The sequence below is a fragment of the Oryzias melastigma genome, linkage group LG18, assembly GCF_002922805.2.
Source record: "Oryzias melastigma strain HK-1 linkage group LG18, ASM292280v2, whole genome shotgun sequence".
NCBI classification, from domain to species: Eukaryota; Metazoa; Chordata; class Actinopteri; order Beloniformes; family Adrianichthyidae; genus Oryzias; species Oryzias melastigma.
The window spans coordinates 14244463-14261882 of NC_050529.1; the positions used below are offsets into that span (position 1 = coordinate 14244463).

Here is a 17420-nt window from a genome sequence, read left to right on the forward strand (position 1 = left end):
AGAAAGCCAGAAGTGACGCTCAAGACATCTGGTCTGAAATGCTCCTGAAACACAGTTTAAAGTTTCACTCCAGTAATAAAAAAATTAATTAAAAAAACACAAAAACCCACATAAAAAAAACTATTACAATTTGGGGGAAAAAAAGGATGATTTAGCAACAAAATTATGAAAAACTTGACAGAAAAAAGCATGTATGCAAGTATTTTAAACTGAATTCTGGAATGAAGAAGGATTCAGAGAAGTTATTTTAAAATGGGGTTAATGTAGTGGGAATGAGGAGTCTTTGTGCTGATGATGAGTCCTGGACCAACTGGAGGATGTTTAGTGGAAGACCATAGAGGAAGTGACAACGGCAGAATGGAGGGGTGGCAAAGTGCATTGAGGTTATTAATCTGAAATTTGAATGATCAGAGTGCTACGGAGGATGATATCAAGACAGCATGAGACCAAAAAAACAAGATTTTTTTTTTAATTTTGGCTAGAAATGGCAAATCATAATGAAAACATCACTAAGAATGATTTTTTTAACAGATCAAAAAGATGATCGGACTCTAAAAGATGCGGATTTGGTGCCAACAAAGATTTCAGTTTTATCTGTTTAGCCCCTTCATGCCTTAATGTATTTCCAATAATGAAAAAACTTATATTATTTTATTTTTTCCCTTTTGGATGTTGCTAAATCAAGAAAATTCCACGAAAAAATACTTTTTCTGAATTAGCGACATATGGTGCAAAGAGGTAAACTCAAGGAAATCTAGACCCGCATTGAGTTTTGTAGAAAAATATTAAAACTACATAAAATTATCATAGTTAAAATAAAAAAAAATGTGAACAATCTTTGAAATGTTTGTCTTGCAAAGCAATAAAATGTATAGTTTTTATTTATGTTACATAATATCTCACAGAAAAATAAACAAGCCCAGCTCTTGTATTAAAACAGCCAAAAGACACAATTAAATTGCAATATAATAAATGACTTAAATTAGAAAATCAAACAAGTTGCTAAAACTTATTTTTTCAATGCTGGTGTGTTGAGTTTTTAAAAACAAATTATTTAAACATATTTACAAATTTCACAGTAGACTTAAAACATTTTTTTAAAAACATTTTTATAATTTTTTTCTGTGGTTTTTAAACTATTTCCGTTTTAGCTCTTGTAGCCTTGAACCTTGAAACTTTTATTTTGTTAAATTCACAGTGCTAGCTTCAAATGTTGAGCTTATTCTGAAAATTCAAAAGACTTAACGAACGCGGCCTTGTGATTTATATTATTAGCCAAATACATTTCATTTGTATTTTTTTTATATTTTATTAATTAATATCAGCCTTTCCAGACAGTGAAAAGTTCTGATATCTTTAGCTGTTAGCTGCTCTTCTTACCTGTCGACAATCGACTGCTAGCACAAAACTGAAAGGCCAGGAGCAGAAAGACACTGAAAAAACACAAAACACAATTAAGTCCAGGTAGAAACACCTGAACCACTTTTTATTAAAACAAATAAATAAATAATATTAACAAAGAAGCTCACCTATACAGTGTTTGTACATTTTTTTTCGTCATCTTCATGGCAAAATGATTCAAACCAAGTCGACCTGAAAGCTGTGTTTACGTTCTCCTAATGCTATGACGTCACACCTGCTAGCTTATTAGCTTTTTAACATTTTATTTATTATTTATTTGTTTTTCTATAGTTACTGGCAATGTTAAAATATCGTTTATGAAAGTTAGGAAAAAAACCTAATGTGAAAAAAAATTCTAAATATACTTACATTAAACATTTATTAAACCAAAGAAAAAAATGCTAATTAGCACCACTGCCAATAAGTCCTCCTGAGTTCTTTTCAATTACATTTAGTAATAAATATAACAGTAACATTTATAATATACTAATATTATATACGATATATATTTATTTTGAGAAATTGTTGAGTAAAATATAGCGTTTGTTGGGAAAAATGAGATAAATCAAAGGTTGAAATATGACAGTTTTGATGTCCCACAGCGACATCCAGCGGTCAGATTATGTTATGACATGATGTTTATTAGAGTATCAAACTATCAGGTAAGCAAAAGGACACAGAAAACCACATTAACAGCTCCAAAATTGGAAATTAATGCAATTAATGAATTGCTTGAAACTGCATAAAATGGAAAAAGATCAACTTTAACACTAAAAGCAGGTATACAAAGAGAAACAATCCAAAACAAAAAATCCATAATTTGATATCCAACATTTGTGAAATATAAACCGATCACATGTTACTGTTAGAAAACACCGTAGAAATTTTTATAAATTCACATTTACTATTTTAAATACGTAATATATAGTTACACCTCATTATTTAATTTCAAAATATTATTTAAGTTCTACATCATTTGTAAAATGTTTCTTTTGCATTTTTAAAAAAGAAATAATTTTTTTTTTTATTTCAGGAGTAAACAGAGGAGAGTTTTATCTGCAGCTTCGCCTTTTAAAACAAAGACAAATAATTCTTCTTTTATAAAATGTGTGGCCCTCTTACCTTGAGAAATTACAAGATAATTTATCAGCAGTGCGTGAGGCACAATGACAACATTTCCTGTTGTGGTGGAGGCGGTATTTCCGCAGCAGAGATGCGATCATGTCAGCGTTCAAGTCCTGTCCTTTTAGTCCACTGCAGCACAGCGGGACGCCTGCTTCCTCTTCATCTTCTACTCCTGAGAAAAGAGTAAAGAATCATTAACGCCTGTGGATAATTAGGATGGAAAAGGTCGTCCTGTGTGTAAGAATTAAGGAGGTGAAACTCACTTCTGTGCTGATGAGACACCGCTTTAATTCACAGCAGTTTAAAACAGTAAAAAATGCAAAGGTTTAGATTCATAATTACAGATTTCTACCACATTTGAGAAAAAATGATCACATTTACCTTTTTAAATATACAATAATAAATATACAATTTTAACATCGATTCATGTCATAATTTGTAGTTAAAGATACAATTCAGAGTCGATTTTGATTCATTTTGAACAATCCGATTCACTGACCTAAAATCCATCCAGGACATCTTTAACTAAAAATTCAACCAGAGTGACTCAGAGATACATACCTGGTACTGAACAGTGAAGTTTTCCATTGATTGGATTAAATATAAATCGATTAATTGATTAATTGTTACACCCCCAAATATGTATATGCATAATCTTTTTAAATTCATTATTTATGTATGTATTCATTTATTTTCTACAAGTATTTTCTGAAAAAGTACCATAGATTGTTTTGTGGAGATTTAATTTTTCACTGGATGATTTTTTAAAAATTTAAACCCAAGCGACATGCTAATGTTTTTGTTGTTGCTATAAAAGAACATAATTTTTGTAATGATTAAGATATATTTTCTAGATCTGGGGTGGGCAAACTTTTTGACTTGGGTGACAGAGGAGCAGAGGCTTGAAATGTTTTGCAAGCAACCTCGAATGAGAAAGAAACATGGAATTTGGACAAAAACAGTTTTTTTTAATTTAAAACTGTTCTTTTTGTTCCTGGTTTAGCACCGAGTACACCAATTGGTTGATGTCTTTCAGGGAAAAACACACTTAGAAAAACTTTGTCTTGGAATGGTCGGAAAATGACTCGAAAAACACAGATTTGTGTCCAAAAAATAACAATATAACTTTCTGCACCTAAACAGAAATCAGTTGTTTTTGACGCACTATCTAAGGACTAGAGTTATAGGGAAATATATAAAACATAAATATGGATTATAAATCAAATTTATCTTCAACCCCTGTACGCCGTATGCTGTTTCACGCTGGAACTCCAGTGTTTATGTTCTTTAATTTACTGTAATGTTTTAATTTTTAACACGATCAACGTAATTCCAGAAGATTTTGAAGGAGAAAAGCGGCTTCAGGTGTTGAAGGGTCAATCCAGAATTGAGGAAAACAATTTTAAGCAAATAAAAATGTATGAAGGAGATAATAGAATTGGTAGAATTTAAGAGAGAAGCATGGTGGGGTGTTGCATTTAAGCACTTTAAACACTTTGTTCAAGGTTGACTGAGAGGTGCAGGTATAATTCTAGTGGATGTCCATCAAAGAAGCAAGAAGATGACCTCAAAACAACAACACTAGATGAAGGCTATTCTATCACTTTTGTAGATGGATGATTAAAAAAAAATAAAAAATGGTTTCCATTCCAAGTGTTTTTTTGTTGTTGTTTTTATCCTTTATGACACGTCTGCATTTTATCCAGACTAGAGACAGGCACAGGGAAACTGAGAGTTTGGCCTCCTTCTGCCAAAATAGTAATGTGAAGAATTTTGGTTAAGGATCTACACTGAATTCAGTTCATTGTGACCCCAAATTGAGGGTTAAAGTGGAAAAGGAATCCTACAGGTTGATGGTTTGGCCTCCACAATCCTGAAGATGGAGTCAGTGAGGGTTACTGAAGCATCATCCACAGGAGAGCTGCAGTTTCCTCCAGGGCTTCAGTAAAAAACTTTCTCCTCTCAGGCTGACATTTAAAGAGTGACTTCTCCTTCCTTTCGCTGATGGGAGGTGATGGCGGAGCGGGGAGCGTCCCCCTCATTAACATTTGAGTCATTAACAGCACAGCGTGCAGCTCCTCAGCTGTGATTGGACTCCTGCCACCACGCTGCAAAAGCATCAAGTTTTTGACTTTTTCTGGTGTCTAGAAGCATTTTTCACAAACAATATGCAGTCCAACAAGAGCAAGATTTCAAGTTTGTTGAGGATGACCTTAAGGAGGCACGCCACAGGCCTCCACCAATCTGGAGGAGGAGGAGGTTCATCGATTGCTTTAAAAGTCCTCGTCGTCGTCCAGCGAGCATCAGTTTGTGGAGATGTTGGGCTCTCAGGTGCAGATGCTCCTCGCAGCGTTGGCTCTGTCCTTGCTGGCGGCGTGCGTCAGCGGAGCTCCACAGAGGAACTCGCCCTCACAAACCAAACACCTCCAGCTCCTCAAAAGTGAGGTGAGCTACAGCTCCTTTCTTTATTTTTCTTTTCTAACCTCAACAGAAACCCATTCCCCAAACTGTGGGTCTTCCAGGATCCGACCTGCTTGCTGCTGCTGAAGTTGGTGCTGGAGCTGGTGGCCCTGAGAGGAGAGGAGATGCTGCAGGAGCTGGAGGAAGAGGAGCTGGGAGGACGGAAGAGGCCGGTGAGGAGGAGGCACGTCCGCTTCACTCAAAGGGAGCGCAAGGCGGGCTGTCGAAACTTCTTCTGGAAGACCTTCACCTCCTGCTGACACTCCAGTCCACCCAGAAAACCACTCGGGACGCTTTACTGCAGAAGTGAGACGCTGTAAACAGTAGTAAGGATGAGTTTTCAAAATAAATTTCCAAAGTGAAACGTCTGTTATTGCAACTTCTATCCATCACTAAGAGATAAGTCTATTTTTAACGCCTGTGATACTTTTGTTGAATAAAGATTCAGGACAAAAATACAAAAGAAAACTTAAATTGTCAAATCAGAAACAAAATTTAACCAAACGAACACTTGATGCAAGCATAAAAAAACATAAAAACATTTGATTTAAACACTTTGGACATGACGGCTTAATTATGATTTAAAATATATGCCAAAATAAACCTGGAGGTGACTGTCAAAGAGCGGGGTTAGAGTTACCGTTAGGCTCCACCTCCCAATTTTTGAGTCAATATTACTCTTATTTTTGACAAAGATTAAGAAATCATCAATCTTCTTTCCGGATTGCAAACATAACAAAACTTTTATTTTGAAATGAATTTTAAAAAAATAACATATTTCTGATCCTTTCATTTGTAATGCTGTTAACACTGCTCTTCTCATTTGCCAACCTTCTTCTATATAAATTTCCATCAGTTTGGTCACATGTAAATACATCAGTCAATAAACTTTATTGATCTCACTGTGGGGAAATTCGTGTGTCATAACAACTCTGGGGGATCAGGCTTCAAGGAAGAAATTAAATAAACTTTTGAAATGTGAAAAAAATTCATGATGGAGAGAAATAAATAAAACAAATACATGCATAACCGGTAAAGGTAACATTAGAACAAGAAAAGTTGTCGTACTTTGAACGTTTGTCACAAATAAAGTTATTTAGACGGTCAAGTTGCAGAGTCTAAGTCAGTCTACAACCTTTAACCTTTAGAGCCGTTTGGTCCAATTTCTTACAGAATAAAAAAAAAATCAACTTAAATTTTGTTTTTGTGGCCATTGATTTATATAAAAAAAAAGCTTTTAAATATTTAAAGCGATAAAATCTCAACAGTCGTGTTCTTTTTTTGTGTGTGCAACTATTATGATTTTACTCCTAACAGCAGTACACACAAATCCTTTCAAAATAAAAGACATTCCGTGTCAAATCAGCATCAGATTTACTTAAATTAAAAATGCAAGAAAGTGAAAAATGATATTTTCATCAATACGATTTGAGTTTTTACTTTTTATTCTATTGAATATAAACATGAAAACATTGGTGTACTTTAATCGTTGTGCTGCGGGGTCCAGATGACCCCCTCCATGTTAGCCTCTCCTAACTGGACAAAATAAATTCACTCTGACAGCAGATTCAACCATTTTACATCATTTTACTCTGATTAATAAAATCTAGACATAGATAACAATTTAATTAAAATTTAACAAAAGCAAAAAACTATTTATTCAAAGTTTTTTTCCGTTTTTTGTTAATTTAATGTTTATTAATAAAGTTTTGTGTTTTTAAAGGCTAAATTACCAAAGCAGCTATTCATTGATTTGAGTAATTCAGGTTAGGAACGTATATGTAAAATAATAAATACACTAGTTAACTAAATCCTATATTATCAACATATAATCTCGGATCATTAGCTGAATAATCTTGTAGAAAATCAGGTTTCATTTGACAAGAAAAGATACAACACCCATCAACTTGCTTATTCTTTAATATTGAAGTACAATTCTACAATCTGAATTAGGAGCAAACTCCACTCTGGAGTTCACATATGTTGACATTCATTTATCTAACTATTAGTTTCTTTAAAATGACATGTATCCAGGACAAAACAGGATTAAAGTAGATTATCTTGTGCTGCAGGCAGAGGAATCCCCCCCTAAAGACCTAAAGTCTAAAATGAACATTTAGGATAAATAAATGAACAGAGAGACATAAATGGTCTGATATCAGGAGTGATGGCAGAGAGATTACAGATTAGATTACAGCAGGAAGGAGGATTGTTTTCAGGTGATGAGAAAAAGGTGAATTCACAGTAAATCCAGTTCGAAACTGAAACCCAATGAGATCCTTTTGATAAGGACGTAGCCCTTTAGCTAAACGTGGACGGAAAAGACAAATACTGTCGCTCCAGGAGTGCACAATCCATCTCATAAGTAAACAAATACGATTCTAAGAAAAATGAAATCGTCCCTTTTAAATTGGGTGCCTTTTCTCATTTAACTAAAAATGGTTTCAATCTTTTTTTTTAATCTAAATGGCACAAAGGCTTCAGGAGTGTCCTACACCCTGTTTCCTTTAGAAGCGTTTCTCTTCATTGCACCATCAGAAACGTAACAGTCAAGTATCAAATAATCAAACACCGGAGGAAAAACTAAAGTAGATGGTGAACGTCTCCTCATTGTTTGATTCAAATTGTAAAAAAGTAATTTCACACATTCCTTTTGTCTTCATTTCTCGCTCCGTGATGCTGCTTTGAAGGAGAAATCCTTTCAAAGTAAAACTCCTGGGAGCTGATTAAACCCTGCAATTCATGTGTGCTGTACAATCACAGTTTGTTGTTTTGTGTGCTTTGATTAATGCTTTAAAGAGGCAGTTTTGAGCTTTGATTCATTATGAGAAGAAAAAAAAAGAAAATGAGACAAATTGAAACGTGGATTTCTCTCCACTCCTCATCCGTTAGATCAGTGATGTGCAGTACCGACGGTGTGGGGAAGATGGAGCCCAAGCTGCCTGCAGGTCAGGCTACTAATACTGAACATGATAGACAATGTACCATAGGAAACAGAAACAAAAACAAACCTTATTGCATTTTAAATCTCCTAATTTCAGAAGTAACATTAATTTAGAGCTGCACAAATTGACACTTTTCATTTCAGTAACAGACAAAAACAGAACAAGAGGTTGTCGTTTTTGTGCGATCGATGCTGTAAATCGGTTAGCAGTCGGTGGAGATTTTGGCCGACAGGTCCTGGATGCGGCGAGCGCTGCAGCTCTTGCACAAGATGTGGCCGTCCAGTGGGTAGCAGCCGCGACCTTCGCCCTCAGACGACAGCAGGAGGCCACATTCCTGACAGACAGGGAGGTTTCAGTCACTGCAGCTCCATTGTTTCAGAGGCAGGTGGGGTTTCTGCACTATGAGACGCACTTTAAATCACAATATATAAAATATATATCGTCGTATAACGTCCAATATATATATATGGATTAATTCTGGTTGTTCTTACTAATGTTTAAGCAATTTTGTGAGGTAAACGTAGCTCGGTCAAAATGTTTGGTTGGGTGTTTTTGTGAACATGCTAATGCGGCTAACGTGTAGCAGTGTCAAACTGTTTTTTTATATATTGCTAATAAGATTTGATGTTAGTGTAGTCACAGTAATGTTTGTTTTAGCGGTATCAGTCTGCTTTTATGTGTTAAAAGCCAGAATGAGAGTTTTTGTAAATATGCTAATGTTGCTAACGTGTAGCCTGTGAGACTCTTTTTGTTTTGTTAGAAAAATTAAATAGTAATTTTTTAATTTATGTACCGGTACTTTAGTTTACTAAGGAATTGTAGACTATTTTGGAGTTTAGCTAGTAATTAAGCAACAAGTTAGCTTTTTTTTTGCCTAGTTTGGCCTTTACTGAGTTAGCTAAAAAATTAGCGATAAGCTAAAGTTTTAGGCTAATTTCTTATCTACGGAGATTTTTTGGCTAATTTGGAGTTTAGCTTCTATTTTAGCAACAGGCTAACATTTTGACCAATTTAGTTTACTGAGGAATGATAGTCTATTTTGGAGGTTAGCTAGTAATTAAGCAAAGAGCTAGCTTTTTGGCTAATTCAGCATCTACTAAGGTAAAAGGTAAAACATTGTGAGAGATGCTAGTTTCTTTTTATATTTTTGCTTTTGATCATGCCAAAAAATAGGAATAATTCATATTTTTTTAATGGTAATGAATGATCCAAATTTCTTAAAGGCTAAAGTAAATGTATACGTCTCCTTCTAGGTTTTGATCAGTACAAAACTAGTCCAAATGGCTCTTTTACTGTTAAAAGTTGCCGACCCCTGTTCTAGAATTACTGTGATATAATAACATCTCGGACTCTGTCTCGCTTAATGCTCCTTTTAGGTCGTTCATTCAAATAAATGTGAGAAATAATTTATTTACGGTGCGCCTCATTAATCTGGTGCACCCTATAGAAGAAAATATGGTGGTCCAGATCATTGTTGATAATGATTTTGTTCGTTTTCTATAAAGACAGCTACCATTTAGGTTCATAAAAGTCATCATGAAAGGAGCTTTAAAAACTAAAAAGGCTTTGAACTGTAAATCTAATTGAGTGGATTCAGTATTGATTGTTCAGCAGTGATACCTCACAGACGTAGCAGTTGACGTGGAAGCTACGATCCAGAGCGACGATCCTGACAGTCTCCTCCTGTCCAGGTTCAGGCATGATGGGTTCACCACACACTGAGCAGCGAGGGGCGTATTTCCTATAAAATACATACGTGCAAAAGAAGAAAAAGAAGAGACTGAATTCAGGTGAAGTATGTGGTAGCTGTAAAAGACATGTCGACTTCAGTAAAATCCCACCAACTACCCAGAAGCCCACAGGGCAACTAGCCAGTCTACAGTGTGTGCACTAGGGTCAGTATCAGGGTTACCATAAAAGAAAGAAAGATAATTAACATATGAGAATAGAGTCCTAAAAGTATGAATAAAAAGTAAAACTTACTAGAATAAAGTCACAATACTATGAGACAAGGTTGTAATTTACAAGGAAGAAACTTTTATGGAAGATATAGTTGGAGGTTTAAGCCTCAATCCATATTATGTGGCGACCTTATCATCAATCTATAAGATATAGATTAAGGAATACATGTCCCATAATGCATTTGGACCTCTGCAGCTAAACTACGTACGGCTTCATGGCATGTCTGCTAGAATCCAGTCCTTGTAGGAGGAGCTTCTTATTCTGAAAACTCTTTTCTATGTCTTTATACTTAAAATAAGTCAGTGTTATTACGTAATTTATCACATCTTTCATACTAAAACATATACATTTTTACTGTATGGTTTGAACAGGATTTTGACTCATATGTATTCAATTAATCCTCAATGTTTAAGTTATGAAATTGTAACTTTACTTTTAATCATAATTCTGAGTTTATCCTTGTAAATGATGACTTTTTTCTTATAATTTTATGAATATTCTTGTAAATTTTTTTTTTCTCTTATTGTATGCCAAATACTCTGTTTAGACGTCAGTCTAAATAGAAGAAAATGGAAAACTCCTGGATCTAAAATCTTTGTGCTGTAAAGTTCATAAGATTAAGAGAAGTTAAAACAACAAAATAAAGTTGTTTTTTTCATCTACAATTAATTAAATTAGCTTTAGAAGATCAGATTTGATGGATTCAGTAAAAAGAACATCCTGAACGCACCGATGGAAGTCGTCTATGCAGTGTATCTGAGATGTGGCGTCTACGGTGAACGGCACGCCGTCCAGGCAGCAGTTACAGACCACACAGGTGAAGCATCGAGGGTGGTACGCTTTCCCCATGGCCCGCAGGATGCGGTCCAGAATGGGCTTGGAGCATTTGGAGCAGCGCTCTAACGTACTCTGAAAAACAACACACAATCGTCATGATCACGCAGTCGGACGGAGCAAGAGTGGGCGGGGTCTTTCACCTACAATGTAACAGCTCTCGCAGTAGCTCTTCTTCTCGAGTGCGTAGAACGGCTTCCCTCGAAGCCGCGTGTGACAGGTGATGCAGGTGAAGCACTCCACGTGGAACACCTGCTCCATGGCGATGCAGCCGCTGCCGTCGCCAACCACATTGTCCCCACAGCGGGCGCAGCGACCTGTTCGTGTGCAGCACAAGTCCACATGGTTCAATTGATTACCTTCGATCAATCATCGTCGTATTTGTTGCTCCTCTTACCAAAATAGTCCTCTGCAGGAGGGTGATTCATGTCATAAACCAGCTTCTTGGTGAGGCGATCCAGCTCCTCCTCTGGCCTCATCGTTGCTGCCCCCTGCTGGTCAAAAAGAAGAAACGCCAAGAAGCTTTTGACAAATTATTCCCAATTAATCTAATGACTTTAACAAAAACTGATCATAAATTAAAGCCACGAGCAGCGTTGTATGACCCACAGGCGCTACCTGCCCTCGCCACCCACCTCTACATGCAATCGCCGCCCTCGTTACCTGATGACGCCCGAGAAGCTCAGAAACGACTGAAGAAAAACGATAAGTTTTGTAGCTGCTACTAACTGTGTTTTCTTCTTTAAAATCAAGACAACGGCCTCTTCCTAGGGTCAAAGGTCAACAGAACTCCAGGGGTCATTGTAGACTTCAGCTGGTGGCGTGTGTGGGAAATTTCGTGAAAATCGCTCAAACAAAAGGCTAATTTTCCCATAAGTGAAAATTGCCAAAACGCAGACTTTGCCACAAAATGGCCGCCAAGCTGTAGGCTGTGTGGCCATCCCATAATAATTTCAAAAGTTTCCTTGGATATCCCCGACACGCGTGTTTTGGTTTTGTTAGTGTGTTTTGAAAATATGTTTTTGTGGCTCCATAGGCAATTTTTGGCCCATTCATTTATTATGTTTCTGCTCGCCGTGATGTCATAGCCTTGGGGGAAGGGGGGGGGGGGTCGTTCACTATGCTGAAAATTCATTTTCACCGGGTCCTAGGTGGGAGCAAACTTTGTTGAGTTTTCAAGTAGGTGGCGGGGGTCACATTTTTGCTAAAAGGCACAGAAATTCTTCTAACTGTAAAAAGTTTGAGTGAAAAATGTGAGTTTCTACCTTGGACTGATACGCGGGACTCTGAGCGGCTCCTGGTCCGGTCTGGTTGTTCTCCATTCCTCTCTTGGACATTTGGATCTGGCTGACCCGCCCCACAGAACCTGAGACTCCGCCCTTATAGGCGGCGTCAGGCTGCATCTCCTGTACCTGTGCGTTAGAGTGCGGCGGGTACCAGCCCTGCGGCGCCGCCTGGATCTGGGCGGGAGGCCGTGACGGGTGCTGGCGAGGGGGCGGCGGAGTGTACGCCTGCTCAGCCTGCCTCCCCGTTTGGGAGTAGGTGACGGGCTGCGCCGTCTTCACCTGCACGCTGAACCTGGGCCCGGTGGGGGTGGAGGCGGTGGTGTAGGAGGCCGGGACGGGCTGGGGGTAGGGTTTGGGGGTGGAGGATGGGTAGTAGTCCTGCTGGTGGGAATAGGGAGGGGTCTGGTGCTTGCTGGGATACGGAGGAGCCGGGTGGTACTGGTTCTGAGGGTGGGGGGCGTAGCCCATGGACGGCTGACCCTGAGGAGGGACTGGTCTCTGGTGCTGAGGCTTGTAGTGTTCCCCTGATACGTATTTGTTGTAAGGCACGTTGTCGTAGAGCTGTGGAGAGGCGGAACGTTAAGACTGATCGTTCGTGCGTTCGAGTCCGCTTTCCCGTCCCAACCTGAGAGCTGGAGTCCTGCGGGTGGCTGTCCAGATCAGCCAGCATGCCGGTCAGGGAGTCGATGTCGGCGTCGATCTTGGAGTGATAGCTGCCCGTCTTCTCAGGAGGAAGCTGCTAAAAACATCAACACGCACATTGAATCTTAAAGCACTTTTGTTAACTTTTTTTGTGTGATCAGAAATGTCCCCCACCATCAGATCGTAGCTGTCCACACGGGGGCTCCAGCTGCGGTCCTCTTTGGGGCCAGGAGGAGGCGGAGGAGAATAATAGCGATCGTTTGTTGGATGATGACTTGGAGCACCTTTAAGTTGGAGAAGAGCTGCGGTCAGCAACACTTGAACGGCAGCAGACATTAAAAAAAGTTTTTAAAAAAGTTTGCAGTTTAAATGAAGCACTACAGCATGCTTTTATTTTGTTAAAACCAGTTTTGGTTTTCAAGAAAAGGCAATGAAACTATTGAATTTGTTAAAGTTGTTAACTTTTGGATATTTGTTTAGATACAGAATAAAGGTTCAAAACTAAAATGGCTGATCTGGCTCTTTTTGGGCCCAAATTCTGATCACATGATCGAATCAGGACGTCCTGCGGAGAAATGTTGCTCATATCAAACTGTCAGATGATACAAAGACACACTGAGACTTACAGAGCTTCTTTTTACATATAAAAGAGACATTTACAAGTTAGGTTTTTCTGAAAATCCGATATTTGTTTCTATTAATCCAAAGAAAAAAAGATTATTTTATTCTCCTTGATGGATATTTTAATCAAGAAAAGAGTTTTATGAATGATCTTAGAACATCTTCCTGTTCTTTCATTATTTCCTCGTTCAAAAACAACAACTCAGCAAGATTAAAGTTACAAACTAACACACAAAAATGACAGTGAATCTAAATTCAGATGTCAACTCGAGGCGGGCTTTCCTACCTGTGGCTCCAGTCGCCATGTACCTGTTGGTGAGCCCGCCCACTCCGTTCTGGTCGTACGGACCATATTTTGCCCTGAAGTCTGACATGGCCTTTTTGTTGGGGGCGCGGTAGATTGCTGCCCCGGAGGAGGAGTGGGACATGTGGGGGATGGCACGTTCGGGGCTGTCCAGGTTTCTCGGGGGCAGCCAGGTGGGACCGGACATGGCAGAGTTCTGCGTTCTGAGGACAGGAAAGGCAAGGTTTTAAGTTCATCTGTGCATTTTAGCTTCAATCCACATTATTTGGAAGCAACTCTTGTGTGTTTGTAAATAACAGGTAACCAATGGAAACCACGGGAAGCTTCCGCCTTTGTTTCCTATGGAGACGGAGCAAACAATACAGATGATGTTGAGGAGTAAATTTAACGTTCAGAAGTTTCCAGCGAGCTCTGAGACACAAACAACCTCCAGCACACACACACAAACACACACACAAACCAGCAGGTGCAAATCTGTGCTGTCCACCACAATAGTTATTGTGTTTGGCTATTTACACTGCACTATCATGCAATTCCATTTGAAACCGAGACTAAACCGGGGGCAGGAAATGTTGTGTAATAATATGCATTTGTGAACACCTGCATCACAACAATGTGTCATTTACTTTCGGCGGGATAAAGACGCCGGAGCCTCAAAGCCGAGCTGTCGAAGGGCCGACTTGCACCTGATGGTTTTAGGACATCGAGTGAACAAAGGACGACAAGCTAACGTGTTCAGTTTCAGTGCATTGATTTGAAATGTTAGGAACACTGAAACACAGAAAAATGTGAAAAATAATCTATTTAGGATCTTAGAAAAGTTTAATTTACATACTATTCATAAAGAAGTTTTTGATCGAAATAATTTGTCATAATGTGATTTTTACTGAATAGGATCTAAAGGTTAAAATCTGACATTCCTCACAAATGTTTCCTTTTCTTTCTAGCCTTCTTTTAAAAGACCTTGTTGAAGCTTGTACATTTCAAAGCCTTGATGCCTGTAAATCTTTGTCTATGATAAGCAAAGGAGGCCACAGATTTCTCAGCAATGACTCGATGAAATGTATCCATCTTCACTGCTTAGCACAAGTTATATCACAACTTCTTGATTCATCCAGATGTTCCAAAAGTGGGTGATAGAAAAGTGTCTATCGTTCCATTTCTCTTCTGTCTCTTGTATTTGCTTTTATTGCTGAACTTTTGTGCAAAAATATATTTCCTACAAAGAAACTTAAAACTTTTGTGCACTTTTAAAAAAAAGTTTCTCATTTAAGACAATTCAGTTACATCTTACTTGAAAAGAGAAGGTCAGAGAGAAGTAAGTAGTATTGATATTTTTTTTCAGAGATTAACTGAAAATATACTTTATTTTGGTATATTGTGATATATATTATTGGACTAAAGCATGTTCCGATGATCACATGACTTCTAGTTATCCCATTTTGTTGGCAAATAAATGATATGGTTTCTTTAGAACAAAGAAACCTGGAAATGGGTCGCGTTTGTAAGCAACAAACCAATTAAATCGCAGCAACCGTATGACACTAAGGAGGTAGCCAATCAGAAAAGACCAAGTTTAGTAGTGGTAAGGGGTTGGATTCCAAACAGATTGAAACAGGCGGAGGAAGAAAGGATAAAGGAATTGGGTTATATTCAAATTTTCTGTCTGTTTATGGGAACTGGAGTGAGTGAGAGCCGTTTGGCTCCAAGAAGCTAAAATCACATAGACTTCTTTTGAGAAATAAACAGCTACTAATCAGTCATTCTATTTGCTAGAATGATACTTTTTTTATATTCATAAACCTAATTTTTAATTATATACTGTGTGAAACTGACCAATCACATGCCTCAAAAAAAGTATGATTACTTTCACTGTTAGGGGCGTGGCCTTCCAACAAACTAACTCCTGATTGGCAAGTGGTTGCCATAGAAATGTTGACTCGAACTAATCCTTGCTTCCTGATGATTTCTAGTTTCAATAACGTATAGTTAAGAAAAAATGCCGATTGAAGTGATTTTATTTAGTTGGACTCACTCTGTCCAGTTCTCATATACAGTCAATGCTAGCATTGACATGGCAACTAATGGTGGTGTTAAAGTAAATAACATTAATAAAGGCATAATATGGCGTATTTAACCTTTAAAAGTATTTTTAAATAAAGCATAACAGCAAGAAATACATTTAACTTCAGGGTAAATTAACCAGAAATCTTTTAAACTGAAGATACAATTTTTTTTAAGTCTGTACTGTGGCAATCAGCAGGTTCATCAAGCCAAAGTATTGTTGATGTGGAAAAATAAATAAACCTCTCAGACTGATTGTAAATAGGCTGTGGGTCCATCTTTGCAGCTAAGAGGATTATAATGACGGATGAGCGGATGATGAAGCCACACTTTAACACATTGCTCCACAAAAAAATCCTTCAGCCTTTTGTTTACTGTTATTTGCTGGACTATTTTGCTCGTCACCATGCAGCCATAACAACCGTCTGCTGCATCTTTGCAGGATATCGACCAGCCAAGGAGAATCTGATTGAATCTGTATGAACATACTCTCAAATCCCAGGCTGGCTGGGCTGGAAAATTAATCCCAGGAGTTTCATCAGTCTGCGGATTAAAGCCAGTTGTTCTATCTATAAGACTTGCATAACGAATCATCTGATGAGGTCGGACTCACATTTTTTTTCTGCTTTAAAGATGCACAGAAACGGTCAAAAATGAATGAAAGGAGCCAACAGATAGCAACAAAATACTACTTCCGGTAACTTAAATGGGGAAAGACACCTAAAATAGCTTAAATGTTAAGACTTTAGAACAAAAAAGAAAGTAAAAGCGTATTTAAAACGTTCAAACACAGTCTTATGGCAAAACTGTGTCCGAAATCCTGTTCAGTTTAAGCATAAATGGAGGCTTTTATTTTGAAAGCACTGAAAAGTGTTTCAACACTATTTTGATTAAAGTGAGCTTTTGAGTCAGTATTATTAAAAATACACCATTAAAACCCATAAACGATGAAAAATTATTACAATTAACGACAAATAAAGTGGAATAAACGCGCATATTTTTTACAAATAAACAAAAAAGAAAATCGACATTTCTTACCTGTTACGGTGAAGCTACTGTCTTCTTTTCTTCGGTCTCATCTACAAATACACACAATAAATTAGTAAAACAAAGCAGAAACACAAGGCCAACTACTTCTTTAAAAACAAAAACAAACAAAAAAAAACAACGATTTTTTCCCCCCTGCCAATAAATACTGCAGCTGTCCAAATCTGTCAATGCGTCACACACTAACGTAACTAAATACGGAAAAAAATAAAGATAATTTAAAAAAGGCATACATTCACAGACTAACTTCAATCAAAAATTGATTAACTTAAAATAATACTAATAATTTGGTCCGTTATGAACTCGAAATTTCACCCCGAGGCTAACTTTCAGCCCGACCTAACAGGAGAACGACGCGAAAAGCGTCGCCTGTAAACCGAAACGCCGTCAAAACACACGACCCACAGCTGGGTTTAGACGTTCAGTGGTCCGTGAACGGCATCCCCGAAAAGTTTCTTTCTGCTGAAGCGCATAAAACCCACTTTGTCGCGGATCCAGAGGCCTTTAGCAGCTCCTCGCTACATTCCCAACGCGTGACGTCACGTTGGGGTTTGCGCGTGCCCGCAAACGGCGCGTGCATAGTTTAAAAAATTATTTATCTGAAGTTAAAGTAATTCTACGGAAAAGGATAAGGGCCAAAATAGGAAAAAAAGCAAATTCTGATTGAGTTTTCTTCATAGATTTTCGACCTTCTTTCCTTTTAATTCATACGTAATCAAAAAATTCTAC

General features: G+C 37.8%; 3 protein-coding genes across 8 annotated transcripts in view; 1 reads left to right on the forward strand and 2 right to left on the reverse strand.

Moving 5' to 3' along the window:
- The window catches only part of LOC112155656, an 8311-nt gene extending 6468 nt beyond the window's left edge, over positions 1-1843 (reverse strand). For 2 of the 3 annotated variants that reach the window (XM_024287445.2, XM_024287444.2), the window contains exons 1-2: positions 1530-1677; positions 1381-1433 (exon numbers count right to left, since the gene is read on the reverse strand). In XM_024287445.2, coding sequence (XP_024143213.1) covers positions 1381-1433; positions 1530-1567 — 91 coding nt within the window. In that variant the 5' untranslated portion in view covers positions 1568-1677. Of the gene's footprint in view, positions 1-1380; positions 1434-1529 lie in introns of all 3 variants that reach the window. The other variant, XR_002920823.2, reaches the window with a different exon arrangement.
- A 2935-nt stretch (positions 1844-4778) lies between these two features.
- On the forward strand, positions 4779-5991 carry sst5 (somatostatin 5). The gene is made up of 2 exons (XM_024288735.2): positions 4779-4971; positions 5049-5991. The coding sequence occupies exons 1-2, from the start codon at positions 4843-4845 to the stop codon at positions 5244-5246; spliced, it is 327 nt and encodes a 108-aa protein (XP_024144503.1). The 5' UTR covers positions 4779-4842; the 3' UTR covers positions 5247-5991.
- Positions 5992-6888: 897 nt separating this feature from the next.
- trip6 (thyroid hormone receptor interactor 6) lies at positions 6889-17302 on the reverse strand. 4 transcript variants are annotated; one of them, XM_024288317.2, is made up of 11 exons: positions 17174-17302; positions 16683-16723; positions 13563-13783; positions 12830-12939; positions 12639-12749; positions 11993-12574; positions 11125-11221; positions 10875-11044; positions 10624-10802; positions 9552-9672; positions 6889-8265 (listed from the first exon to the last, which is right to left on the reverse strand). In XM_024288317.2, exons 3-11 carry the CDS (start codon positions 13765-13767, stop codon positions 8134-8136), a joined length of 1707 nt encoding a protein of 568 aa, XP_024144085.1. In that variant the 5' UTR covers positions 13768-13783; positions 16683-16723; positions 17174-17302; the 3' UTR covers positions 6889-8133. The 4 variants fall into 4 exon arrangements, with proteins under 4 accessions (XP_024144085.1, XP_024144086.1, XP_024144083.1 ...); XM_024288318.2 differs by having other exon boundaries at positions 11125-11218; positions 12639-12752; XM_024288315.2 differs by having other exon boundaries at positions 12639-12752.
- Between the last annotated feature and the right edge of the window lie 118 nt (positions 17303-17420).

What these genes read in the sequence shown, in the direction of transcription:
- sst5 (XM_024288735.2), top strand. Translation starts at nt 4,843, where the DNA reads ATGTTGGGCTCTCAGGTGCAGATGCTCCTCGCAGCGTTGGCTCTGTCC. An exon ending in TCCAGCTCCTCAAAAGTGAG is followed by an intron (nt 4,972 to 5,048) that starts GTGAGCTACAGC and finishes TGGGTCTTCCAG; the next exon opens with GATCCGACCTGCTTGCTGCT.
- trip6 (XM_024288315.2), bottom strand. Translation starts at nt 13,767, where the DNA reads ATGTCCGGTCCCACCTGGCTGCCCCCGAGAAACCTGGACAGCCCCGAA. An exon ending in TGGACAGCTACGATCTGATG is followed by an intron (nt 12,753 to 12,829) that starts GTGGGGGACATT and finishes TGATGTTTTTAG; the next exon opens with CAGCTTCCTCCTGAGAAGAC. An exon ending in CGCAGGACTCCAGCTCTCAG is followed by an intron (nt 12,575 to 12,638) that starts GTTGGGACGGGA and finishes GCCTCTCCACAG; the next exon opens with CTCTACGACAACGTGCCTTA.